The sequence below is a fragment of the Alligator mississippiensis genome, chromosome 8 (assembly GCF_030867095.1).
Source record: "Alligator mississippiensis isolate rAllMis1 chromosome 8, rAllMis1, whole genome shotgun sequence".
Taxonomy (NCBI): domain Eukaryota; kingdom Metazoa; phylum Chordata; order Crocodylia; family Alligatoridae; genus Alligator; species Alligator mississippiensis.
The window spans coordinates 40967406-40989257 of record NC_081831.1 but is presented as its reverse complement, the minus strand read 5'-3'; the positions used below and the strand labels follow the sequence as shown (position 1 = coordinate 40989257).

The 21852-nt window shown below is 46.6% G+C and overlaps 1 protein-coding gene across 8 annotated transcripts in view; it reads right to left on the bottom strand.

Moving 5' to 3' along the window:
- The window catches only part of GABRA3 (gamma-aminobutyric acid type A receptor subunit alpha3), a 243038-nt gene that overhangs the window by 58514 nt on the left and 162672 nt on the right, over window positions 1-21852 (bottom strand). For all 8 annotated transcript variants that reach the window (XM_019487955.2, XM_006273800.4, XM_059732686.1 and 5 more), the window contains 3 exons: window positions 15447-15529; window positions 9857-10000; window positions 7432-7584 (listed from right to left, as the gene is read on the bottom strand). In XM_019487955.2, coding sequence (XP_019343500.1) covers window positions 7432-7584; window positions 9857-10000; window positions 15447-15529 — 380 coding nt within the window. The remainder of the gene's footprint in view (window positions 1-7431; window positions 7585-9856; window positions 10001-15446; window positions 15530-21852) is intronic.

Here is a 21852-nt window from a genome sequence, read left to right as displayed (position 1 = left end):
CATTGCTTCATTTCCAGGACTGATGTTTGCAAGCAGAAATGGGTGCGCTAGGAATGCTCAAAGGTAGCCCTCTTTGGGCACACTGGGAACATGAAGGAGACATAACCATTGTGCCCTATCCAAGTCTCTTTCTCATCAGTAGGATACAAGTGTGTATGTAAGAAGAAGTGTGCTTGTGTAAAAAAGGACTTGCTGGGTCAGAGGTGAAAAAGCACTGCCTTGGAGAACAGAAGTGGCCCCCAAATGAAATACATGGTGGATCAGGAGGAGGTTAGTTTATAACGATCCTAACATATTTGGAACTCTCATTCTGAAGGAGACTGTATGTAGAAAGATCATTCACCCACTATTGAAATGTAATCATTAGAGATGGACAAATATCAGATATTTGAGTTGGGGGTCAATTCTGGAAAATTACAAAAAGAGGAGGTTTGTAGCAATTTGAAAACATTTTTTTCTTTTTTGAAATTTTCAGCAAATACATTTTTAGATAAACTAAACTATTTCAAAGCCATTTTGCTTGACACGGGTGAAATGTTTAGTTTCAATTCTAACAACAACAACAAAAACAACTTCAAAATGAAGAATTATTTAGAATCCAATAATTGAAATGATTCAGTTAAAAATATTGAAACAAAGCTGTTAATTTGTTTCACAATGTTTTTCGTTATTGTTAAATGAACAATTTGATGAAGCTGGCACAAGTTCAAAAAATGTTTTGTTGTCATCGCTGCTGCATTTTTCTCTAATAAAAGTTTTGGTAAAATAATGTCACCCAAGTCAGGAATCACCACTCTTTCATACAGGGAAGTAGGATAGTTAAATGTTCCACATCTGGCAGGAACTGTGGAAGAATTTTAGGCATGCAGCATGTCATTACCTTTGTTGGGATTTATCAAAACAGCTAGGCTAAGACTTCTCATATGGAAAAGATTCCATAGCCGCAAGGCATGGTATCTGACTCAAAACCATGAGCATATGATATAGTATCAAAAAAGTGATATTTTTCTCCCTTTCATTTGATGTATCTAGTCCAGTATTTCCCTCTTTTGTAATATCTTCAGGACACCATTATCTCCAAGGAATGTACTAATGCCTGGTGACAGCAACTCCATGTTTTGTGATTAAAGGATAATGAGTATTCAGAAAACATTGTTCTGCGGTGATCCACAGATGAGTGGATCTGCAGTGATCCACATTGTTCTGCAGTGATGAACACCCAAATATGAATAGCTGCCTGCTGTAGACACCAGGTTTAGAACCCAACCCCAGGCTCAGGGAATGCCAGTTACTCCTCAGTGTGCTTCCCTCAAGGTGACCTGCAACGTTTTGTTTCATGCATAAAAGGAAGCTATTTTATAATTTCACAGTTAATAAGCTAATGTGAGGACTGATTTCAGCTCTACATTTCATTTAATGTGAATCAGCTCCCTGTCAGCCTGACTCAGCCACAACCTGCAGAGAAAACTCAGAAGGTGATGTATGTCCATAGTCCATTCAGTTTTGATCTGTTTGCTTATGCTGCATAAATGTTTGCTGCTCTGATGGGAACAAGGACATCTGCCCATGGACATTTGCCCTAACATGACACATTTCAGTTTTCAGGGGCCAGTAAACAATCTTTAGATGTTAATGATCTCTGGTGAGTACCAGACTTGATACCAACAACCTAAAGGTAAAGGTGCACCAATATATCAGTTTGATATTGGATCGGTACCAATTTTAGTTTGCTCAAATAACTGTGTAACTTAGCCTTATTTGAGACTCTATTTTGATTTTTACATTGCTTAGCATAAGTGTAAGTCATTTTGTTTTGTGATTTTGTAGGTTAAATATAGCATAAGAGAAGTAGTGTATATGCAGGGCCTGTGGTATGTCTGGGATGTTTGAAAAGAGGTAATGAAAGAATAAATAGTATGTGTGGAAATGCATATGCTGAGACGAAATAAGACGTGTGTGAACGACACTTTAAAGCAGGCTAAATGCTTTTGCACCGCTTTAATGGTGTCAGTGTTTGCATGCCTCGGCAGTGTATTGCTCATTAATTCCAGCTACTGTAGGAAATTAGGTGGCATAATGCACCTTAAATGACTTGGGACGCAGCAAACTAAAACTCCTTCGACGAATCTCCTTCACGACTGGAGCCTCGCAAGCGGGCCACGCAAATAGGTGCGCTTTTGGGCCCGGCATGTGAGTTATCACAAGAATTTGCACAGGAGGGTGAGTGGGAAGGCCCGAGGCCCTGCCAGTGCAGCCTAGGGAAGGCAGCCCCAGCCGCAGCTGGCCTACAAGCGGCATCAAGGGTCCCCTCGGAGTCTGCGGCCTACCCCTCTGGCACCTCAGGGACCTCCAGCCAGACAGAGCCCATGTTTCTGGGCTCCACGCAGACGGAGCCTCTGGCTCTCAGCTGCGGGGGCTGCCTGACACTTTTTCAGGCTCTGGGGTCCAGGAGCATGACCACCTCCCCTTGTAAGGTCTGCTCCCTTTTGGGGTCTCTGGTGTGCCAGCTGGAGGAGCTCAGGCCGCAGTCCAGAGACTGCGTGCCATCAGGGATGGTGAGCAGGAGATAGACTGAAGTGGTGTGTTTTGAAACCCACGGTTTCAATTTAGGGCCCCCATTTCATCTACACATGCCCTTAGTCTTGCACCTCAGACTAGAAGGATAAAAATAGCCTTATGTGATTTAACAGCCAAAGGTTACAACAATGTCCACGATCAGCAGTTAAAACTTACAAAATACAAGATCATGTTTTATTCCAATAGCTAAAAAAATTGCTGAAAAGAGATGGAAGAAATTGCAGACCACAAAGCCTGAAGAGTCGGCCAATCATAATATTGCAACAGAAGAGAAGCCATGGGTCTTGCTGTCACATCCCCTAGATGACAAAATTATCCTCCTCTTCTGTTGCAATATTATGATTGACAGACTCTAGTCTGAGGTCATAGACTTGTATGGGGAACAATCATTATAAAGATGGACAAGAACAAAGAGGCTTTGGGTCTGTCCTGCACAAAAGAAGAAGCATCGATACGCATCCGACAAGACCTGGCTTCATTCTTGTGGTTAACTTGGCTGGTCACCAAACTAACCCAAGCATATTAAGGACTGGTAATATTTTAATATTTGCAGGACTGTCTGTCTCTTTTTGTACATATGTGAATAAATGGGTAGGTATGTGTGAGTGTATAAAAGAGGAAACACCACCTTTTTGTGGTTTTTTTTTTTTAATTTTGCTTGTCTTGTGTTTTCAATAAAACCGGTGTTGTGCCTTATCCTCTGATAAGATTCCTGCTTGATTTTAATTCACAGTGTATGTCCTGTGCGTACAACAGAAGAAAGGGGTGTGGGGATGCAGATCAACACCCCCCGAGGTGAGGGAGGGGGCAGGGGCAGAGGCAGGTGCTGCCCAGCTGAGGTGGGGTGGGGGCGTGGGACAGAAGTGCAGCTCATGGGGTGGGGGTGGCTCCTGCCACTGCTTGTACCCTGGGAGGGTGGGGGAAGGGGTGCCCCTGGATCTGTGTGGTGTGGGGTGGGCTGCAGCTGCGGGGTGGAGCTGGAGCTGGCACTGTGCAGGGCTTTCCCTGGCAGGGGCTTGGCTTGGAGTGGGCTCCAGAGGGGCTGTAGCCACCCCAAATTTTGCTGTAGCTCTGCTCCCAGCCCTGTACCACAACTTGCCACCCAGCGCAGCCCCGGCTGAACATCCCTCCTCCACCCAAGTGCCAGGAAAAGCCATGGCTGCGCCAGGCAGCAGGCAGCAGCGCGGGGCTAGGAGCAGAGCTGCGGCAAAATTTGGGGTGGCTGCAACCCCTCCCAGCACCACCAGAGCCCACTCCAAGCCAAGCCCCTGCCAGGAAAAGCCCTGTGCAGCACCAGCTCCGGCTCCACCCCACAGCTGCAGCCTGCTGTGCACTGCACAGGTTCCGGGGTACCCCCCCCCCGCCCTCCCAGGGTGCAAGCAACGGCGGGAGCCACCCCCACCCCATGAGCTGAGCCCCTCACCTGCCCCCTCCCTCACCATGGGGGGTGTTGATCTACATCCCCACACCCCTTCCCACCCCCTCCCCTTCCACCATAATGGACTTACCAGCTGATGGCAGCTGAATTGGATATTGGATCACTATTGGCTGATATGCCTCCTTAAATATCAGCTATTGGTATTGACGCCCAAGATCTCTATTGGTGCACCCCTACCTGAAAGTGAAAAACTCCATATCCCATTATCCCTTGCAAGAGGCACCAGTTGCTCAGGCAAACAGTAAAGGAAAGTCAAACAGATATTCTTACTTCACATTTCTCCTGTAGTCTACTGCATTCTTCCTTCAGTAGTTATTGCAGGGGTGGGCAATTATTTTAGCTGGAGGGCTGCTTAATCAGTTGTGGTGAGCTAAGAAGGGCCACAAGGGTAGCTCTGCCCCTTAGCAGGTGCCCCACCCCCTGGCTGCCATCTTGGGACTGGAAGTCCCGCCCCTAATCCCTGACCTTTTTTACCAGAAATCCCTCCCCTTCCCCCAAATAGTACTCCTTTGGAGGGGGGTTGCCATCTTGGAACTGGAAAAAAACCAAGTCATATACTAAGTCAATCATATAACATATTTTAATTTTATTTTAAAAAATATTTTTGGACTGATTTATGTGTATTTGCATGGTGTAAATAGAGGTGACTGCATAAAGCTCAAAAATAAAGTCTTACTCTTATATTGTCCGTGTTACTCTTATATTGTCCGTGGAGTATGGTTAGGAGGTATGCATGGTGGGGTGTGGGTTGTGTATGTTTGTGTGTGCCTGTGAGGTTAGTGAAGAGATATGGCTGTGTGTGGGAGGGTTGTGGGAAGGTGTGGGCAAGGTGTGGGTGTGTTTGGGTTTTATGGGGGTGAGGGATGGTGGGGGGGCTGTAGGGGCTCCCCCACATGCCCCCCTATGGTGCACAGCCCCCACTGCTGGAGGCTGTGGCAGCAGCAGCAGGCAGCAGGCCCTGAGGGTGCTTGTGGCTTACACCAAGCAGTAACTGGGTGGTGCGTGGCTCCAGCTAGTTCTGGGAGTTGCACATGGTGACAAGGCAGGGCCAGCCCACCTCTATCATGTGGGGCTCACATGTAGCTCCTGGGATTTGCACAGCACTGGGGAGAAGCCCCGCAAGAGGGACCTGGCAGCTTGGCCCCACTCCCTTCCACCACATGCAGTTCACAGGACTCTGCCTGGAAGCAGTCCCAGGAGCTGCATGTGGTAGCAGGGAGTAGGGAAGGCAACCAGCTGCATCACACAAGGCTTCCCCCAGTGGCATGTAAATCCTGGGAGCTGCATTAAGGCCCGCATGATACAGGTGGGTTGCCTGGCTCTGCTCTTTGCCACCAAGTGCAGCTCCTGGAACTGGCCATGGGGGCGGTATGTGGGGGGATTCCCCCACTCCCCACCCTCCCTCACATGCCCACAGCCTGCCCATTCAAGCTGTGTGCTCTCACCACCCTGCTGGATGCAGGCCCTGGGCTCCATGCTCTTGCCAGCCCCAGCCTCATATTCTGCACTCCCACCCAGCCGCAGCTTCCCTACATGGCACGCAGAGTGAGAACTGCAGCAGAAACGAAAGGAGGAGCCACTGAAGGCTGGGGAAACCGAGCAGATCCTTTGGTGGCTGCAGTAGTGGCAGTAGTGGCTCCACCAAGAAGCTGTGCATGATGGCTGGGGATAGGGTCCTCACGTGCAGGAAGGTGGGAGCAAAGACTACGGGCTGAGTGGGGTACAATTAATTGGTGGGCACCTGTGGGCAAGATGAAACTGCCTGGTAGGCTGGATTTGGACCACAGGCCGTATTTTGCCTGCCCCTGAGTAACTGCCTTTCCCACACTTAGCACAATATTATTTGTCCCGCTTTTATGTAGCCTCCTAGATACCAGCACCTAATTCAGAAGGCATGAGGAGATCCAGGTCTCATGGTCTGGGTAGATAAATAAGAGAGGAATTAATTTTAAGGCATGTTAACATACCTGTGATGCCAGGTATACATGCTGCCTCTATAGATGAATTGAAAATCTTCTTCACAAAGAAATCAAATAATTAAAAACTATTTAGGATGAAGGCCAGTGGATGCACTCCAGGAATTTGTTCACTGTACAAACAGATCTAATCTGGAAACTGGAGGAGGGAGGTAGCAACTGCAAACTGATGTCCCTCTCCATATACCTAGTCTTCCCAAGGTGAGCATGTCAATATGGTAATGCATAAAGAAGATTTAGTTTTATATAATTTATTAATTTATTAAGATTACTGCTAGTAAGCAGGATGTGCTTTGGTACCAAAAACACTGATTGTGGTAGGATTACTAATTTTAATGGAGAATGTCCTTCCAGTACTAATTGCAGATTTAGTGCTGTACTAAGAACTGTACTAAGAACTAAGCCCAAAGGACTTTTCAATGTAAATTAAACCTATTTTGTGAAAAATATACTCCTTATCAAGCCACCATAATGTCTTTTAAATAGCAGCAGCAGCAGCAGAATATTCTATTTATGGGAGGAGTTGCTGGAAAATGAAATTACTATAAAACCACAACATTCATCCCTGCCAAGGCTTGTTAATAGATGAAAAACATTTCCTGATTAGAGGAATGATAGCAATACCACAGGCATGTGAACCTGGCCCAAGGTCCAAAGGACATTGTCTCCAAGATCAAAACTGTCCCCATGGTGTACTATGCCTCAAACCTGACTGACAGAGATAAAAGGAAGGTAGATGCTAATCATGCTATGTTGCCACATGATTCTCAACAGCCTTCCCCAGAAGAGTGGGTTTCAAGCTGGCAAGAGCTGAGGACTTCACTGATGGACCACTATGACCTGGAGAAGAAAAGTTCTGATACCTGGGGCTATATCCTACTTTACTTAATGATCCCCAGCATAATTTCAGATTTTGGGACTTTAACATAGTTTGCAATTCACCTCTGTCCATGCAACCCAGTACTAACTACATCAGAGATCAAGATTCTGGCTAATGTTACTTTTCCTCCAGCTACATATGAATAAGAGGCCTTTGGAAGTACAAAATATGCATAAGAAATGTTACTTTTTGGAAACTTAGTGAGGTGTGGCAGCACATACTGCATATGCCTGTTTCTGTACCTCTGGAGCTGAGGTAGGTACTCCAGAAGGAAGCAAAGGTTCACATGAATACAAGCCATCTACCAGGAGGAGAGACAGTAAACAATTTACAGTGATTCCCAGGACTATTCACTATGCACATGGGTGAGGCTTAAGTATACCATGCCCACCAAAGAGACATTCAAATCCCAGATTGAGGAGCACTATGATAATAAGATCGGCAAATACAGAAAGGTAGTTATGGTGCCACCACATCAGCACTCTGGTTCCTGAAGAGGCCACACTTGCTCTTCATTTAAAATCCTTTTCCTATCAAAAGGCTGCATGTCAAAAACTCACCAAAAACAGTTCGGGCAGGGACAGACTCTCTGTTAAGCCAGAAGGAGACCTGTGATAGGATGACAGTCATAATGCAGGGCAGGTATGTCTGTATCACAAAGTACCCAATCTTCCGCTTGAGGTGAAAATGTGTGGTCATGACGACGTACTCCCCTGGAGAAAGAGCATGTTAGAGCAGAAAGCAGCAGAACAAACCTTATCTGCCATGTATGAACCAACAAAACGTCAGTCCAGATTACAGAGCATTAAACTTCATCCACAGAAGGCATGATTTCAGTAAATTTCCAAGTTCTGCAAATAGACTATCATAAAGCGATTGGCTGACAGATCCTGATGTTTTATTATCAGGAAGATTGCACAATAACAGCATGAAACCAGTGTATATTTCCTGAAACATGAAATTGGTGCTAACCTTCCAGGTGTCACTTCTATATGCAAAGCTTTTGTAAAAACATGAGCTTTGTTTTGCAGGTGGGTAGGTGTAGGCTGATGAGCACTTTTATCAACAGGAAAGGGGAAGAAATCTACATGCATTAGTCATTTTAAAGCACTTCCTCAGGACTTGCTCTATTACCTTCAAAACAGTCACAAAAGAAAAGCAAATCATCTGAACATCACTAGGAAACAGTCCTTGGAGGCTTTCTCGGCCTCTCTGCACCTAGGGAGAAGAGGCACCTTTCCTGTTGGGCTGGGTTTTTTGATCCAGCTACCCCTCCATTTCTTACTCTGCCTCAAGATGTGTGACAGGTAGGGCCCTGCCAACTTATTATGGACTGTAACACTTTTACTTTGTTATTCGGTCACTGAGCCTATGACAAACGCTCTTCCAATATTTAAGCCCCCCTTACATAATCTCTGCTCAGAGTTGGGACAGGCTCCTGGCAATGAAAGGTTTCCACAGTAAACCAGTAGATTCTCTCTATTTGCCATCTTTATTTTCATTCCCTTCCCTCTGCTACTAAGGTCTTCAGTCTGATACACTGCATTTAGAACACAGTGTCCTTTTGTCATGATTTTTACACTATTAAGTCATTATTCATCAGTAGTTTTATGGATCTCTTTCCATTTTAGCTTTCAGTCTATTACTGTTTCAGGTATTTTTGCTATAACGTGGATGAGATATAATATTTATTCTGGACTCCCCACCTTTCCTCAAGGAAGATGATGTGACTTACGAAAGAGAGGTTTTTTGTAAAGGGGACATATACTCAAAAGAGATTCTAATAACATACACAGAAGAGAAAAAAAGAGGACACACACAAATGAGGTTATAGCAGCTGTATGCACCTGAATCACAGGGAAAGGGAAGAGAGAGGTGATTAATATTGGTCATTAATCAGAGAAAATATTTGCTTGGGACACAGTAGCAGGGCACTAAGAGATGGCTGCTCCTTAAGGCTGAAGAGGCCTGGCCAGGGAGCTCCGCAGGCTAAGCAGAGCTCCCCAGCTGCAGGTTGCCAGGCTAACGGCCTAAGGAAGTAATTGGCCACACCCGCCAACATCACCTGACCGGAAGGAGGCAGGGTTCTGGACTATATAAGCCCAAGCTGTAGCTAACAGACATGCACTCTCTCTGGCAATGGGCAGGAAAGGAGCTCCTGCTTGCTGAAAGTACTTGAGATGTGGCTCTGCTCTGCTCTGCTCTCTAGGTCCTACATGACTACAGGGAGTCTCCCAGGTACCAAGAATAGGGGCATGTTACTCTGAATGGAAATTTACTGTTGTTATTGTTAGTATTTAAGTTGTAGCCTAGGGGCTTGTATTTAAGATGTAGCCTAGGGGCTGGGGTGAGCCCATAGTGGCAGAGGGGTGCAGCTAAGGGGTTACAGAACCAGGTACCCAGGATAGAGGCACAGAAAGCCAGTCACTAGAAAACTCAATGCCTGCAAGCTGCAAAGAGACAGGAGCCAGAGGGCTCAATGCCAGGGGCATATAGAGTAGATGGCAGTAGTAACACCTGTGAGGCATAGGGCATATGTAGGGGAAGTCAGAGCGTGTATACACCCCCTGGTATAGCTGGGCACATGAAGGGCAGCCTTCTGCCTAATGAATAGCTTAATTACTTATTAACAAGGCATGGCAGGTGAGATAGGTGGGTGGGCTGACAGTAGAGGTCAGCCTCGGAACAGCCCCCTGGCACAGACACTCTTCTGTAACTGTCGTAATATTGTCCAAGAGATAAGAAAATCAATGAGCATCATATGCACATTCTCTGGCTTAAAGTCCATGACGTTCTTCTGAAAGACTAAAAGATGACCAAAATTAAATGAACTCCAAGAAGACATTCAAAGGCACAACTAGTAATTATGTGCATGAATTCCTTTGACTTCTAACAGGAGTGGAAAGTAAAGTACACTAACTTCCAATATACTTTATAGCGCAATCAGCTTTAAAGTTCATGCCTGACACCAACTCACTCCAGTACCTGTACTAGATCGAACCATCTCTGTTCCAACAACGTGGCCCAAAAGATCATACTGATTGAGGCGAGATCCACCTTTTGCCACTTCTACTGATTTATCTTTCCCCAGCGTCCAAGTATAGATTACCTCTGTCTTCGTGTAGGCATCTGTAGAGAAGGAGGAAGGAGATTCAGACTTCTGATCATCCTAAAACAGTAGTATCTGGAGTCAAATTAATTCCTGTTGTGAATTCCACGGAGCTATGAAGATGCACATGGCCAAACATGTCTAGCCACCAACTTGATTTAGGAAGAGTCAATCATCTAAAAGTCAAGGCTTACTAGTGACTGTCTTCTAGATGCTAAGAATTTTGTGAAGTAAGTTGGTAAGGGAGTAGGACTATGCATTATTTTAGGAGGCAGTGTGCTCCTCTTTAACTCTCTTGTGCTGTCTTTTGAATACATGTGAGCATGAACAGCCATGTACATATTTCTGTTCTAGCACCTGCCTTGTGCTCTTTAGACTTCAGGCAGAATTCAAACCAACAGAATTCATACCTACATAACCAAAACCCCATAGTTTCCTAAATGAGAGGCCCACATCATAGGTATTTCTGTACCCAGATAGGTCTGAATGTTCCTCACTCTCTTAGTCATTTTGAACATCCTACTCTTTCCTACATCTATATGAATGTCAAAGACTCACTTTCCTCCTGCTTTCAAGCCTTTGATCTTCCTCTCCTGGCCTTCTGCAGCTGCCTTACCTCCATTTGACTGCTTTGTTAAGAATTCCTGTAACTCACAATCATCAATTTTTCAACCAGGGATAATTTTTTATGTGCTGGGGGCCACACATGAAAAACTGGCCGTTAGTAAAGTTTCCCACTTCTCCATTCTGCCTTCTTCAATAACCTACTTTCTTCTCCTGTGTGATCACAGGCTTGCCAGGCAGTCTGCAAATAATCCTTGTTAGGGGCCACTGGACGGTTTGGGGCTGAGAAAAGGCTGCCTGCAAACTGAAGAAGAGGCAGCCAGTAGAGGGCTGGTAGGTCACTGGGAGATGTAGCAGCATACAGCAACATAGTCCTCCAAATACTTACATGGCACTCCTTTAAAAATATACCTCACTTCCCACCCCCTCCTCATACATGTGCTCCTTCATTCTCCAGCTTCCTACATATATGATGTGATTACAAGTGCCAACCCATCTACCTACCTGCTCCTCCCCCCCCCCCACACACACCTGCTCACCTGCACACTCAGACACCCCTGTTCACACTCAGACATGCTTGCTTTCACAGAAATGCCAGCCTTGCAACCTTCAGATCCAGGGCTGTCCCGGCCAAACTAAGAAGTTGGCTGGTCTCTTCTTCCTAGAAGACCAAGATTCCAAGGTTCCTGCTCTGATTGGCCCAAGATGGTAGTTCCATGAAGTGAACAAGCCTATAGAATAAGATTGCTGAAGAGCTGCTCTAAAAAGTTTTTCACATAGCTGAGAGATTTTTAACTCCTCATCCCATAGGCTTCTCAAATAGAGACTTGGGTCCTTTTGTCAGGATTGATGGTAAGTCACTTCCAGCCAGTGAAATCTCTCCATTCCTGCAAATAAGCTGTCAGTTCTCTAATTTTGTCCCATGGGACACTGCTATTCTTCATATCAGATAGCAGTGGCATTGATATTCTGGGCATGCTTAATAGCCTGACACTATTTCTGACTTGTTTAATATTTTCTTTGAAAAATATGGGGCAGCCCAATCCAAATCAGGGGAGTTTCTTGAAATTTCAAAAAGGTCAAACTTGATGCAGCATCCTCAGCTTTCCTCTCCAAAGCACATGCATCCTACTGTGAGCAGCATTGTATGGAAGTTTTGGGTTGTGCTCACATCTTCTAGGGTGTATGCTGAGACAGTCAAATGCATTTCACTCTTAGTCCTGGAACAAACACTGCTTGGTGGAAAGTGGAAGCTGGCTTGCCAAGCTCTGTTCCCTGCTTTTTCAGTGAGTGCTGTGCCTCAGAGCCTTTTGGAAGACTGCCATCACTAGGAAGTGGCATGGGGACAGGAGGTCACTGATGATCCACCCAAGTTTCCAGGCCCCTCCAATGCTTAAGGCAAAATCTGCTAAATCCTTAAAGAGTATGTCTGGTATGATACAGGCACTGGAAAAGCTGTTAGGCAACAACTTAAACTTCTTATAGAGAAGGGGTGAACACAGTCACTCCCAGCATCCAATAAAGTGAGCTACAGCTCACGAAAGCTCTCACACTCTGTGTCTCGCTCGCATGGCCTTGCTTGCTCTGTCTCACTCATGCACGGCCTTGCCCTCACTCTCTCATACAAATCTACCCTGCTTTCTGTTTTATAAATGCAATATTAATGGGAATCCTTCTTGTCTTTAAGATCTTTATTTCAGAACTTTGCCATTCAGATGCTAAAATATTCAAAAACAAGATGATGCCAAGAATCATTCACCAATTAGTTCTACCAGAAACATGCACACAAGTTCCTTTCCTCCATTTCTTCCTCCTATCCTAACTTTTGTGTTGCAGCAAATAACTGAAAGAGAGGTGATCTAAGGAAAGCTGCTTCCAGGCTTTGCTAGGTGAGAGTATTATTCTGGCTTTGCTCTGTCTCTTATTTCACTCTCCTACAGTTAGGGCTGGAATGCCTATCCCTATACACTACAAAAGAAAGCTATGGTGTCTCCTCCTGGCAATCTTTGTTATTACACTATAACTAACAGTTATCAAGAAAACATGCCATTAGCACATCTGCTCACCAGCAGAATGAAGAGTAAGACTGACTTGGTACAAGCAATTATAAGAATATATTTTTGTTTCTCAGATAATTGTACAGGAAGCTGCTTTAAAACAAAAGACTGTTGCAGGCATGATCCTGCTGCTGATGTTACCACATGGAGCTTACTTCCAAGTAGGAATTATAGATAGAAAGTCAGTCTGGCTATTTCTCTAATAGTCACAGGGAAAGAGTCCAGTTAGTCCTTGCCTAAGTCTGATCCTGATGTCCACTGCAGCCACTCACTCACTGTTTCAGAGAGACAGCAGCCATGGGATCTGCTCAGTGGGAACAGTGCAGAGATAAGCACAGCGGGTACTAAATTCTCTGCCAGAATAGAGACAGTCCTAGGGTACAATTACCTATCCCTAGATTACTGCATCTCAGGATTATGACAAATGCAAGCTGACATCTTTACATAATGGGCATATACATGTTCTGTTTGTAGCTAGAAGTAAGGATGGCCAATTGTATTCTCATCCTATCTAAAAATAGCATCTTTCCCTTTGTCTGAAGGTAGTAACAGGATAAGTGTCTCACAGTGTGCATTTATGGTAGAGTTTTTTTCTTGCTGTAACTTATTGAGACACATACACGCAACTTGCTTGCTGGACCATAGCCTCAGGATCTTCTACATCACATTCTGTGTGTGTGCAGTGCTGGCACTCATACAAATGATCAAACTTGGAGTAGATCCATCATCCATTTAGTACAACATCCCTCTTTTGATCATCTGTTTCAGAGGAAGGTTAAAGAAAGCTCACAGTTGGCAGATGTGGGATAATCTGTTCCCCCGAAGATCTTGTGAGAAGCCCCAATGGTCGGAGGCTGCTTTAAACCTTGTAGCATGAGGGTTTTTCTCTTTCTTCTCATACCCTTAAGTATGAGGCTATTTAACCCTCTTGCACTTACTCTCCTTTGGTGACTAATTCCACTTGGCATTAACAAGGGTTTCCTTTCCATGAATTTTGAATTTCCTCTCTTTCAAACTAGATGGTTGGGTGCTTTATTGTATTACATTTTCTGAGACCCTAGAGCAGGGGTGTCCAACCTTTTTGAATGTGGGGCCGGATCATGAACTTTTTATCACCCAGTGGGCTGGCAGGAGTGGGTGCTCGCATGGCCTGTCCAGTCCAGCCGCAGCCTGGGAGTGCAGGGGTCAAGGGGTGCTGCCTGACCCCACTGTGTCCTCCCTGCCACCTGGGCAGCCTTGAGGATGCTCCCACACCAGCGCACCTGGGCTGAGCAGCCAGGGGGACATGTGGGGACTCTACAGGGGGGTGCAGGATGTGCAGGGACACCCCCCTGCTCCCTCTTCCCCGGGGCAGCCCGAGCCCAAGTGGCAGGGGTTCCTCCCTCCCCTGGGCCAGCGACTCACCACCTCCAGCGTGATGTCTGCGGGAGTAGGGGCATGCAGGGAGGCGGAAGTGGCACTGGCTTTCCACCTTGGCAGCCACAGCAGCAGCAGCATCAGCATCTCCAGCAGGCCCGGCCGCAGCATCCCTCTGAGCTGGCATCTGCGCCCCCTTCATCTGTCCGCTGCACTGTGACCTGCTCCAGCCCACGCCGCTGGCAAGGACCAGCGCAGGGTGGTGCTGGCATGCAAATGAGGAAGGGAGGGGCGGGGCGAGGAAGGGACACCGTGAAATGAGGGGGGAGGGAAGGAGCCGCACCACGCCAGCAACGTCAAGCTGACACGGTGCGTGTGAGAACCTTGTCCCTTCCCCAGCCCTTCAGCAGCCATTAGGAAGCTGCTGAGGGGCTGGGAGAGGGACAAGGGGTGGGAATTAAAGTAAACAGTGTTTACTTCAATTTCCCATCACAGCACCGTGGGCCACAGAAAATGGCTTGGTGGGTCATATGTTGGACAAGCCTGCCCTAGAGTGTCATCAGGTGGTAGTCCAAACTCTTATTTATTTGGGAATAGGTAACTCTCAAAAGGTTGAAATAGACTGAAGGGCAGGCCCCCATACTAGGAGGCGACTCTGCATAGAGCTGTACAGAGAAAGATAATTTTACTTTGTGGAGGATTTTGATATTTTTCATTCCCATTTGGAATGTGATCCAAGATTTTTGAGATTCTAGGTGAAAATGAATGGAGTGCCAAAGACAGTCCATGTAGGGGGATGCAGCCTCTGACAGTCCTGGGAACCCAGACTGCGGCAGAGTTGTAACTTGACAATCGAGGAGCCAGTGCTCTGTGGGCTTCCAGGATCCTGGCTCCTGACCATTCCACCTTTTTTCCTGAAAAGGAGCCAGGAACCTCAGCTCCCAGGGTTTTGGGGTTTCCATTTCCCATCAGTCTATACAGTGGGATGCTCAGAAGCTGGTTGGGTGGGACAGCAGAACCAAGCAGCATTTGAAGCCCACCAGGCTGGCAGGACCCCATTACAACTCTGCTGAGATTGAGATATCTCACAGGACATTTTTATTTTGATAAACTGGCATTCTCTGAAGGAAACACATTGAGTATTTCCATCCACATGCCTCTGCGGGGGAGAGGCTGTGGAGGGAACCCTGCTTACTTACATGGCAAACTCACAGCAGGATCAACTATCACCAACCCACCCCCAGAGTCCAAATTACCTGCACATATGCATGCAGCAATCTTGTCTGTAATAGGGGAAGGTGTGGTTTTATTGTATTTATGTAAAGCCCTTGGTAAATGCTTGAGCACTGTATAACTAATAAGATCACCTAAAAACCCAATTGAAGTGTTATTGAATAAATAAGAAGAAGTAAGAAATAAGCTACCAGGATTTATACATGTAAAACTGTGCCAGTGTGTCTCTGCGAAGAAGGCTGAACCTGGCACTTACAGCTTCCAAATTTCAGTGGGCAGGCATGTACATCCATTGGGAAGTCCTCCAGGTGCATGGGGCACTCAGCATGGATTGTTAACCTGTAAGAGAAACAAACACAGGCCATGATCATAAACACATGGCTGCTGGAGCTTCTGGTGCAGCCTCTTGCCCTGTGTGCTCAAAGCTGACAAAGAGTCAGAGTGCTGACTACCAGCAGATCTCTGGGCAGCAGGCCCTTGGCCATGGAGAGAACTGCATGGGCTCCAGTCTCGCCACCTTCCCCAAGTTACAAATTAAGCCCTATTGACTGAGTTCATCTTTATCCACTAATTGCAAGAGAAAAATTTGCCAAAAACCTATACATGTACATATTTGCGTGTAATATTCAGAGAGGTTATTTGCACCAGTTTGAGCAGTGCCACAAACTGCATCATGGACCTCATTAAACCCAAGTGGAAGGAGCTTTGCAGTAACCTAAGCATGACCTATTTCTGGTAGTTTGGGAGGAGTCAAAAGCCAATAAATTATATACTAAAGGCACTTTATGGTTAGTGGATGTATAAAGAGTAGCAAAGCACTAGAGAAAATTAGAAATCTGGGCTAACGTGATTTAAGACACAGCTCCATGTTACCTACCTAAGCATCCTGAAATTCAGAGGCTTGTATCAGCTGCTACATTAGTGTATGGACACATATAACACTTAGACCAGAGGCATTTTACAATGGTTCAATTTTTGTGTGTCTGCACTCTTAGAATGAAACATGCCACTAAGCATGCTGGCCAGAGGTATTGGCTAATGAAGGTTCTTGGACCATATGGCTCCTTTCTACTCCTTTATGGCACCCTAGAAGGTACAGAGATGCTGACCCTGCATTTTGGAAGTACAGACTGCAGTTGTCATCCTGTTTTGCAGAGGTACTAGTGTGGGAGTGGAACAGATTTGTACACACACAATCCTGGTGCCCATGTGAAGCTGCAGGGCATAACCCAACCATATGATCTCGTTACATCAACAATAATATGCAGTCATCTCTGGGAAATGGGACTGGTGTTATGATAGCGCTAGTAACAATACAGAACTTGTGGCCACACATGAAGGGGCCTTATATGAAAAAGCCCAAGAAACCATGGTAATTCATTATTGAAACTAATGCTCATTGTTTAAGTATTCCAAACAGCATGGAAAGTCTGCAGCATCATAACTTACACAGTGTAGCCATAAGAGTGTGTTTAGGAGACATTAGGTAAGAAATACTTTAAAGAGCTCAGTGAATCAGGAAAACTTTCTGTGGCTTGACAAGGTAATAAAAAGAATGTCAGCTGGAATGGGGTAGTCACTAAAGCAGTGGAGTTGGAGTCATCCTATAAAGAACCCAGATCATAAGAAATGAGCAGGAAGATTTTGTTGCAGTATTTCTGTTGGAAGTTGTTTTTTCAAGAAATTGGTAACTTTCACAAAAATGTTCTTTGTCCTTTAAAAATTGGGTTTTTTGTAAAATAAATAAATAAATACAAATTAAAATAAAATAAAATAAAATAAATTAAAAATCCAAAATGCATTAGTTTTCAGGTTTTGGTTTCCTTAGTAAACAACTTTTTTCCGCTCTAAAACCTCCAATCATTTCAAAGTAAAATTTCAGTGAAAAATTAAAATATTTTTTGTTGGTGAATTACCTATTGTCAGCTAAAAATAAAAATTCATTCACAGACCGCTGTTGCGAAGCAAAATAGGAGCAATTCACCTTGGGCACTTGTCCACAGCATCAGCCTTTTCTGGCTAAAGATGTTCCCATTTTTTTTTTCACTCTTGTAATATAACATGACTAATGACCTAACGTGTACATAATTTAGCACATTATGGCTTAATATGCTATTACTTTTAAAGAACGCTAGGGGACACGTCATAACAATTTTACCCTCCTGCTCTCGCATTAGTAATTTATGCCAGGGGGCATTTTAAGATGGCAGTTGATTTCAATGGACAGGAGTGTCACCAGCTTTCCTTTACAGACATCCCTATTTTGGGGGGGGGGTTGAGTTCAATAAGCAGTGCTGCCCAACTTCTGCAAAGCCTTTCACCCCTTCACAAGGCTTGGCATTGGGGGTCGGCCAGGTGGGCATCCATCCAAAGGGACTGCGCCAAGCCTGTTCCTGCACTCTTCCCCTACCCGTGCTTTTTTTGAGTGCCTCATGCAGGGGGTTCATGAAATCTTTTTGTGCAAAGCTCTGCAAGTGGCTGCCTGCGACCACCCTCAAGTCAGGCTTGGCATCGGGGGTCGGTACCATAGGCCACCCAAAGGAGCTGCCCCCCTGGCCAATTTGTTCCTCTGACCAAGACTGCTATCCCATCACAAGTCTAGCTTGCTGGCATCCCTGGGCATTGACATTGGGGTACCACAATCATTCCATGTCACATACACCCAATTTACAAAGCAACCCAAAGTGGCTTCCCCCTGCAGTCTTTTCCCCCCACTTTTTGCACAGGGTTTTGGTGCTCTTTTTTGCCCAGATTTTCATGCTCTTTTCCAGTCTAGTGCCAGCCTGTCTGGAGTTTTTTTTTTACTTCAAAATGAGGTTGGCAGAGGGGTGGGGAGTGGGGGGGTTCCTGCCCTGAGCAAGGCCTATAAATTGTGGGAGCAGTGGTCAATCAGAGAGTTTTGAGGTACATGACAGACGGCAGCATATCAGACAGAGGCAGAAGGACTCAGTCCAGCTGGGAGAGTTGCCACTGGGTTGCACAGGACAGCTAATGCAGTGGTCAAGAAGAGTGCAGGTTGTGGCTGATGAATTCAGGTGCAGTGCAATGTTAGAATGCAGGATGACAGCTGCTTTGCAACATGGGACTTAAAAGACAATACCACTTTACATATGCATTGGTAAGTGACACCTGACACTGGGCTGTGCCCTGAGGTTGGGGGGGCTGCATTGTTTACTTCAACTTTGATGTAAATAGGGTTGGTGGATTTAATTGCTGTGAAGGAAGGCGCAAGGTATTGCACAGCATGAAGACCCACAGTCGCAGTGCAAGGTTGGTGGTGGGGAGGAACGCCCTTCCCCCACTTCCTTGGCCATCAGCCACTTTTCTCCACCTCACCTTCCTGTTTGAGCCCCGCTCCCAGCCCCACCCCCCCCTTTCCAGTACAGAAGGGGTACCCAAGTTCAGGGCAGAAGGCACTACATGGTGGTTTTCCAAAACAAATTCTTTTGCTCGTTCTTAAACTCAACCCCCCCTCCCCGCATTCCTTCTCTGGCTCCTATTTTTTAGCTCCCAATTCCTATGCTCCATGTTGCTGCAGCTGGTCACAACCAGCAGAAAAGAAGAACACACTCACGAAGGCAGAGAGGGATGCCTGACACCACTTCCTTCTCAAGTGGCAATACTGGCAATGTCACTGCTGAGTGCCTGTTCACTACTTGTAATATCCTTCGATTCATAATGATGAAAAAACAATTGAGAATTCACCCTTAGCAGTATATGTATAAAATTTAAGCCTCTCTCTGCTGCAGCATAGACAGTTTCTAAATAGAGACTAAGGGATAGTATTTTGTGAATACATCAGCAACAGCCCCAGCCCCAGTGGTGCTGCCTACCCAGGGCTTCTCTGAGGCCTCCACCCAGACGGAGCCTGCAGGGGGGCTAAAGTCACCCTCCCCCCCTGTCTGTGGGGGCTGCCTGGTGGGGCATCTGCGGCTTGAGGGGGGTGGAGTGGGGAGCAGGAATTCCCTTGCCTGTCTCACATGTGCCCACCTTTGGGCCTTGGAGGAGCAGGTGAGGGAGCTCCAGGCTGAGGTCTGCAGGCTGCAGGTGATCAGGGCTTCCGAGGATGAAACTGATGGGTACTTTCATTCTCTGCAGGGTCAGGAACCTAGTGGAGAAGCCCCCCAGGAGAGACCCACTGCAACAGTATGGCAGACGGTCACCTCCAGAGCCAGGGCTACTTGTGCTACCACAGTGTCAGCCCCCCCCAGGTACAGCTGGAGAACAGGACTGAGGCCCTGGCAGCTGTGGAGGAAGAAGTAGGAGAGGATGCCTCCAGAGGAGCAGATGCCACTCCATGCATGCACAGACTGAGCGATACCAGAACACCAAGAGGAAGAGACACTGGGTCCTCATAAGCAGCGATTCCATCCTGAGAGGAATGGAGGGGCCCATCTGTCACCCTGACCCCATGGCATGTGAGGTTTGTTGCCTGACTGGAGCTCAGATGTGGGACATCATGGAGATGATCCTGGGCCTCATACGACCCTCTGATCAATACCCCATGGTCTGCATCCATGTGGGAATGAATGACATGGCTAGGGGCAGTCCAGACTGCATCATGAGAGCCTACAAAGCTCTAGAGACCAAGCTCAAGGAGACAGGGGCACAAGTGGCTTTCTCTTCTACTGTTCCAGTGAGCAGAAACAGGTGGCACCATGAGGCATGCATTGGTGAGGTCAACTGGTGGCTTTGGAGCTGGTGTTACCAGGTGGGCCTTGGGTTCTTGGACCATGATGCACATTTCCACACAGAGGGCATGCTTAGGTGAAATGGGCTTCATCCCTCCCTGAAAGGTAAGCATGTTTTTTCTTCCAGGCTGGCTGATCTCATATGGCAAGCTTTCAACTAGGTTCACCAGGGAACAGGGATGCAGAGGAACATGAGGACACTCCACTGTCAAGCCAGGTGACACGCGCAGGTAAGTGATAGGGGCCAGGGCAGGCATAGGAACAAGGGGGCAGCACATGCACCTACAGGAGGCCTCAAATGCTTCTACACAAATGCTCAAACCATGGGGAATAAGCAGGAGGAACTCACCGTCCTGCTGGCTAGCAAAAACCCAGACCTAGTGGGGCTCACGGAAACCTGTTGGGATCCTACTCATGACTGGGCAGTGGACATTGAGGGCTACAGGCTGTACAGGCAAGACAGAGCAGGGAAAAAGGGTGGTGGTGTAGTGCTCTATGTCAAAGAGCAATACATGTCCTCGATGATCAGGATGGGGTCAGAGGAGGGGCAAACTGAGGTGCTCTGGGTAAGAATGCAAGGAGGTTATGGGGAAAGGGACTTGATAGTGGGCGTCTACTACAGACTGCCTCACCAGGGACAAGAACTGGACGTGGAATTCTCACATCAGCTCATGGAGGCTGTAAAGTCAAGGGATGTGGTTGTCATGGGTGACATAAATGATCCAGACATCTGCTGGGAGGAGCAGTCAGCCAAGCCTGAATGTTCATGTAGGTTCCTAGCTGGGATACAGGACCTCCACCTAACCCAGGATGTGCAAAGTCCCACCAGGGGAAATGCCTTGCTGGACTTGGTCCTTGCCACAGGTGAGGGTCTTTGGGTACTCAACCACCTGGGTGACAGTGATCATCACCTGCTGGAATTTACTATCCAATGCAGGGTGGTGAAAGCAAGCGGTAAGGAAAAAGTCCTTGACTTCAGGAGGGCCAACTTCAATGAGCTAAGAGGATTAGTAGGAGAGGCATTGGGATCTTGGAGCTTCAATGAGATGGGAGTCCAAGGCAGGTGGTTGTTTCTCAAGGAGACGATCCTCCAAGCTCAAAAGGAATCAGTCCCAATGCCCACCAAGGTGGGCAGGAATGCTAAAAAGCTCCCATGGTTCGGCAAAGGCATCCAGAAATGCCTGAGGGCAAAAAACGAGGCATGGAAACAGTGGAAGCAAGCAGCTATCACCAAGGAGAATTACACCTCTGTTGCTCATGACTTCAGGGAGGCGGTTAGGAAGGCCACGGCAGAGATGGAGCTAGGGCTAGTGACCAGAATTAGGGATAACAAAAAGTCCTTTTTCAAATACATAGGAAGTAAGAAGCAGGCACTGGGTAATGTGGGGCCTCTACAGGGCAGGCTTGGAAATCTGGTGATTGCAGCAAATGAAAAAGCTGACCTCTTTAACAAATTCTTTGCCCCCATATTCCTGAACAGGAACTGGGACATTTCCCCCACTAGGATTACAGATGGACCCAGGGGAGGCACCACCATGCCTAGGGTCAGGGATGACCTAGTTAGGGAACTTTTGGAGGGGTTGGGCATGTTTAAATCAGTAGGTCCAGATGCTCTTCACCCGAGGGTGCTGAGGGAATCGGCAGGGGTCATAGCAGAGTCCCTGGCATGGCTTTATGAGCACTTGTGGGGCTCTGACCAGGTTCCAGAGGATTGGAAAAGGGCCAATGTGGTCCCCATTTACAAGAAGAGGAGAAAGGAGGACCCAGGTAACTATAGGCCAGTTAGTCTCACCTTGGTTCTTCGGAAGACCTTTGAGAAAATTATCAAGGAGCATATCTGCAAGGGCCCAGCAGGGGAGATAATGCTCAGGAGCAACCAACATGGGTTCATTGAGGGCAGATTCTGCCTGACTAACCTGGTTTCCTTTTATGATACGGTCACAAAGTCCCTGGATGCGGGCATCAAGGTGG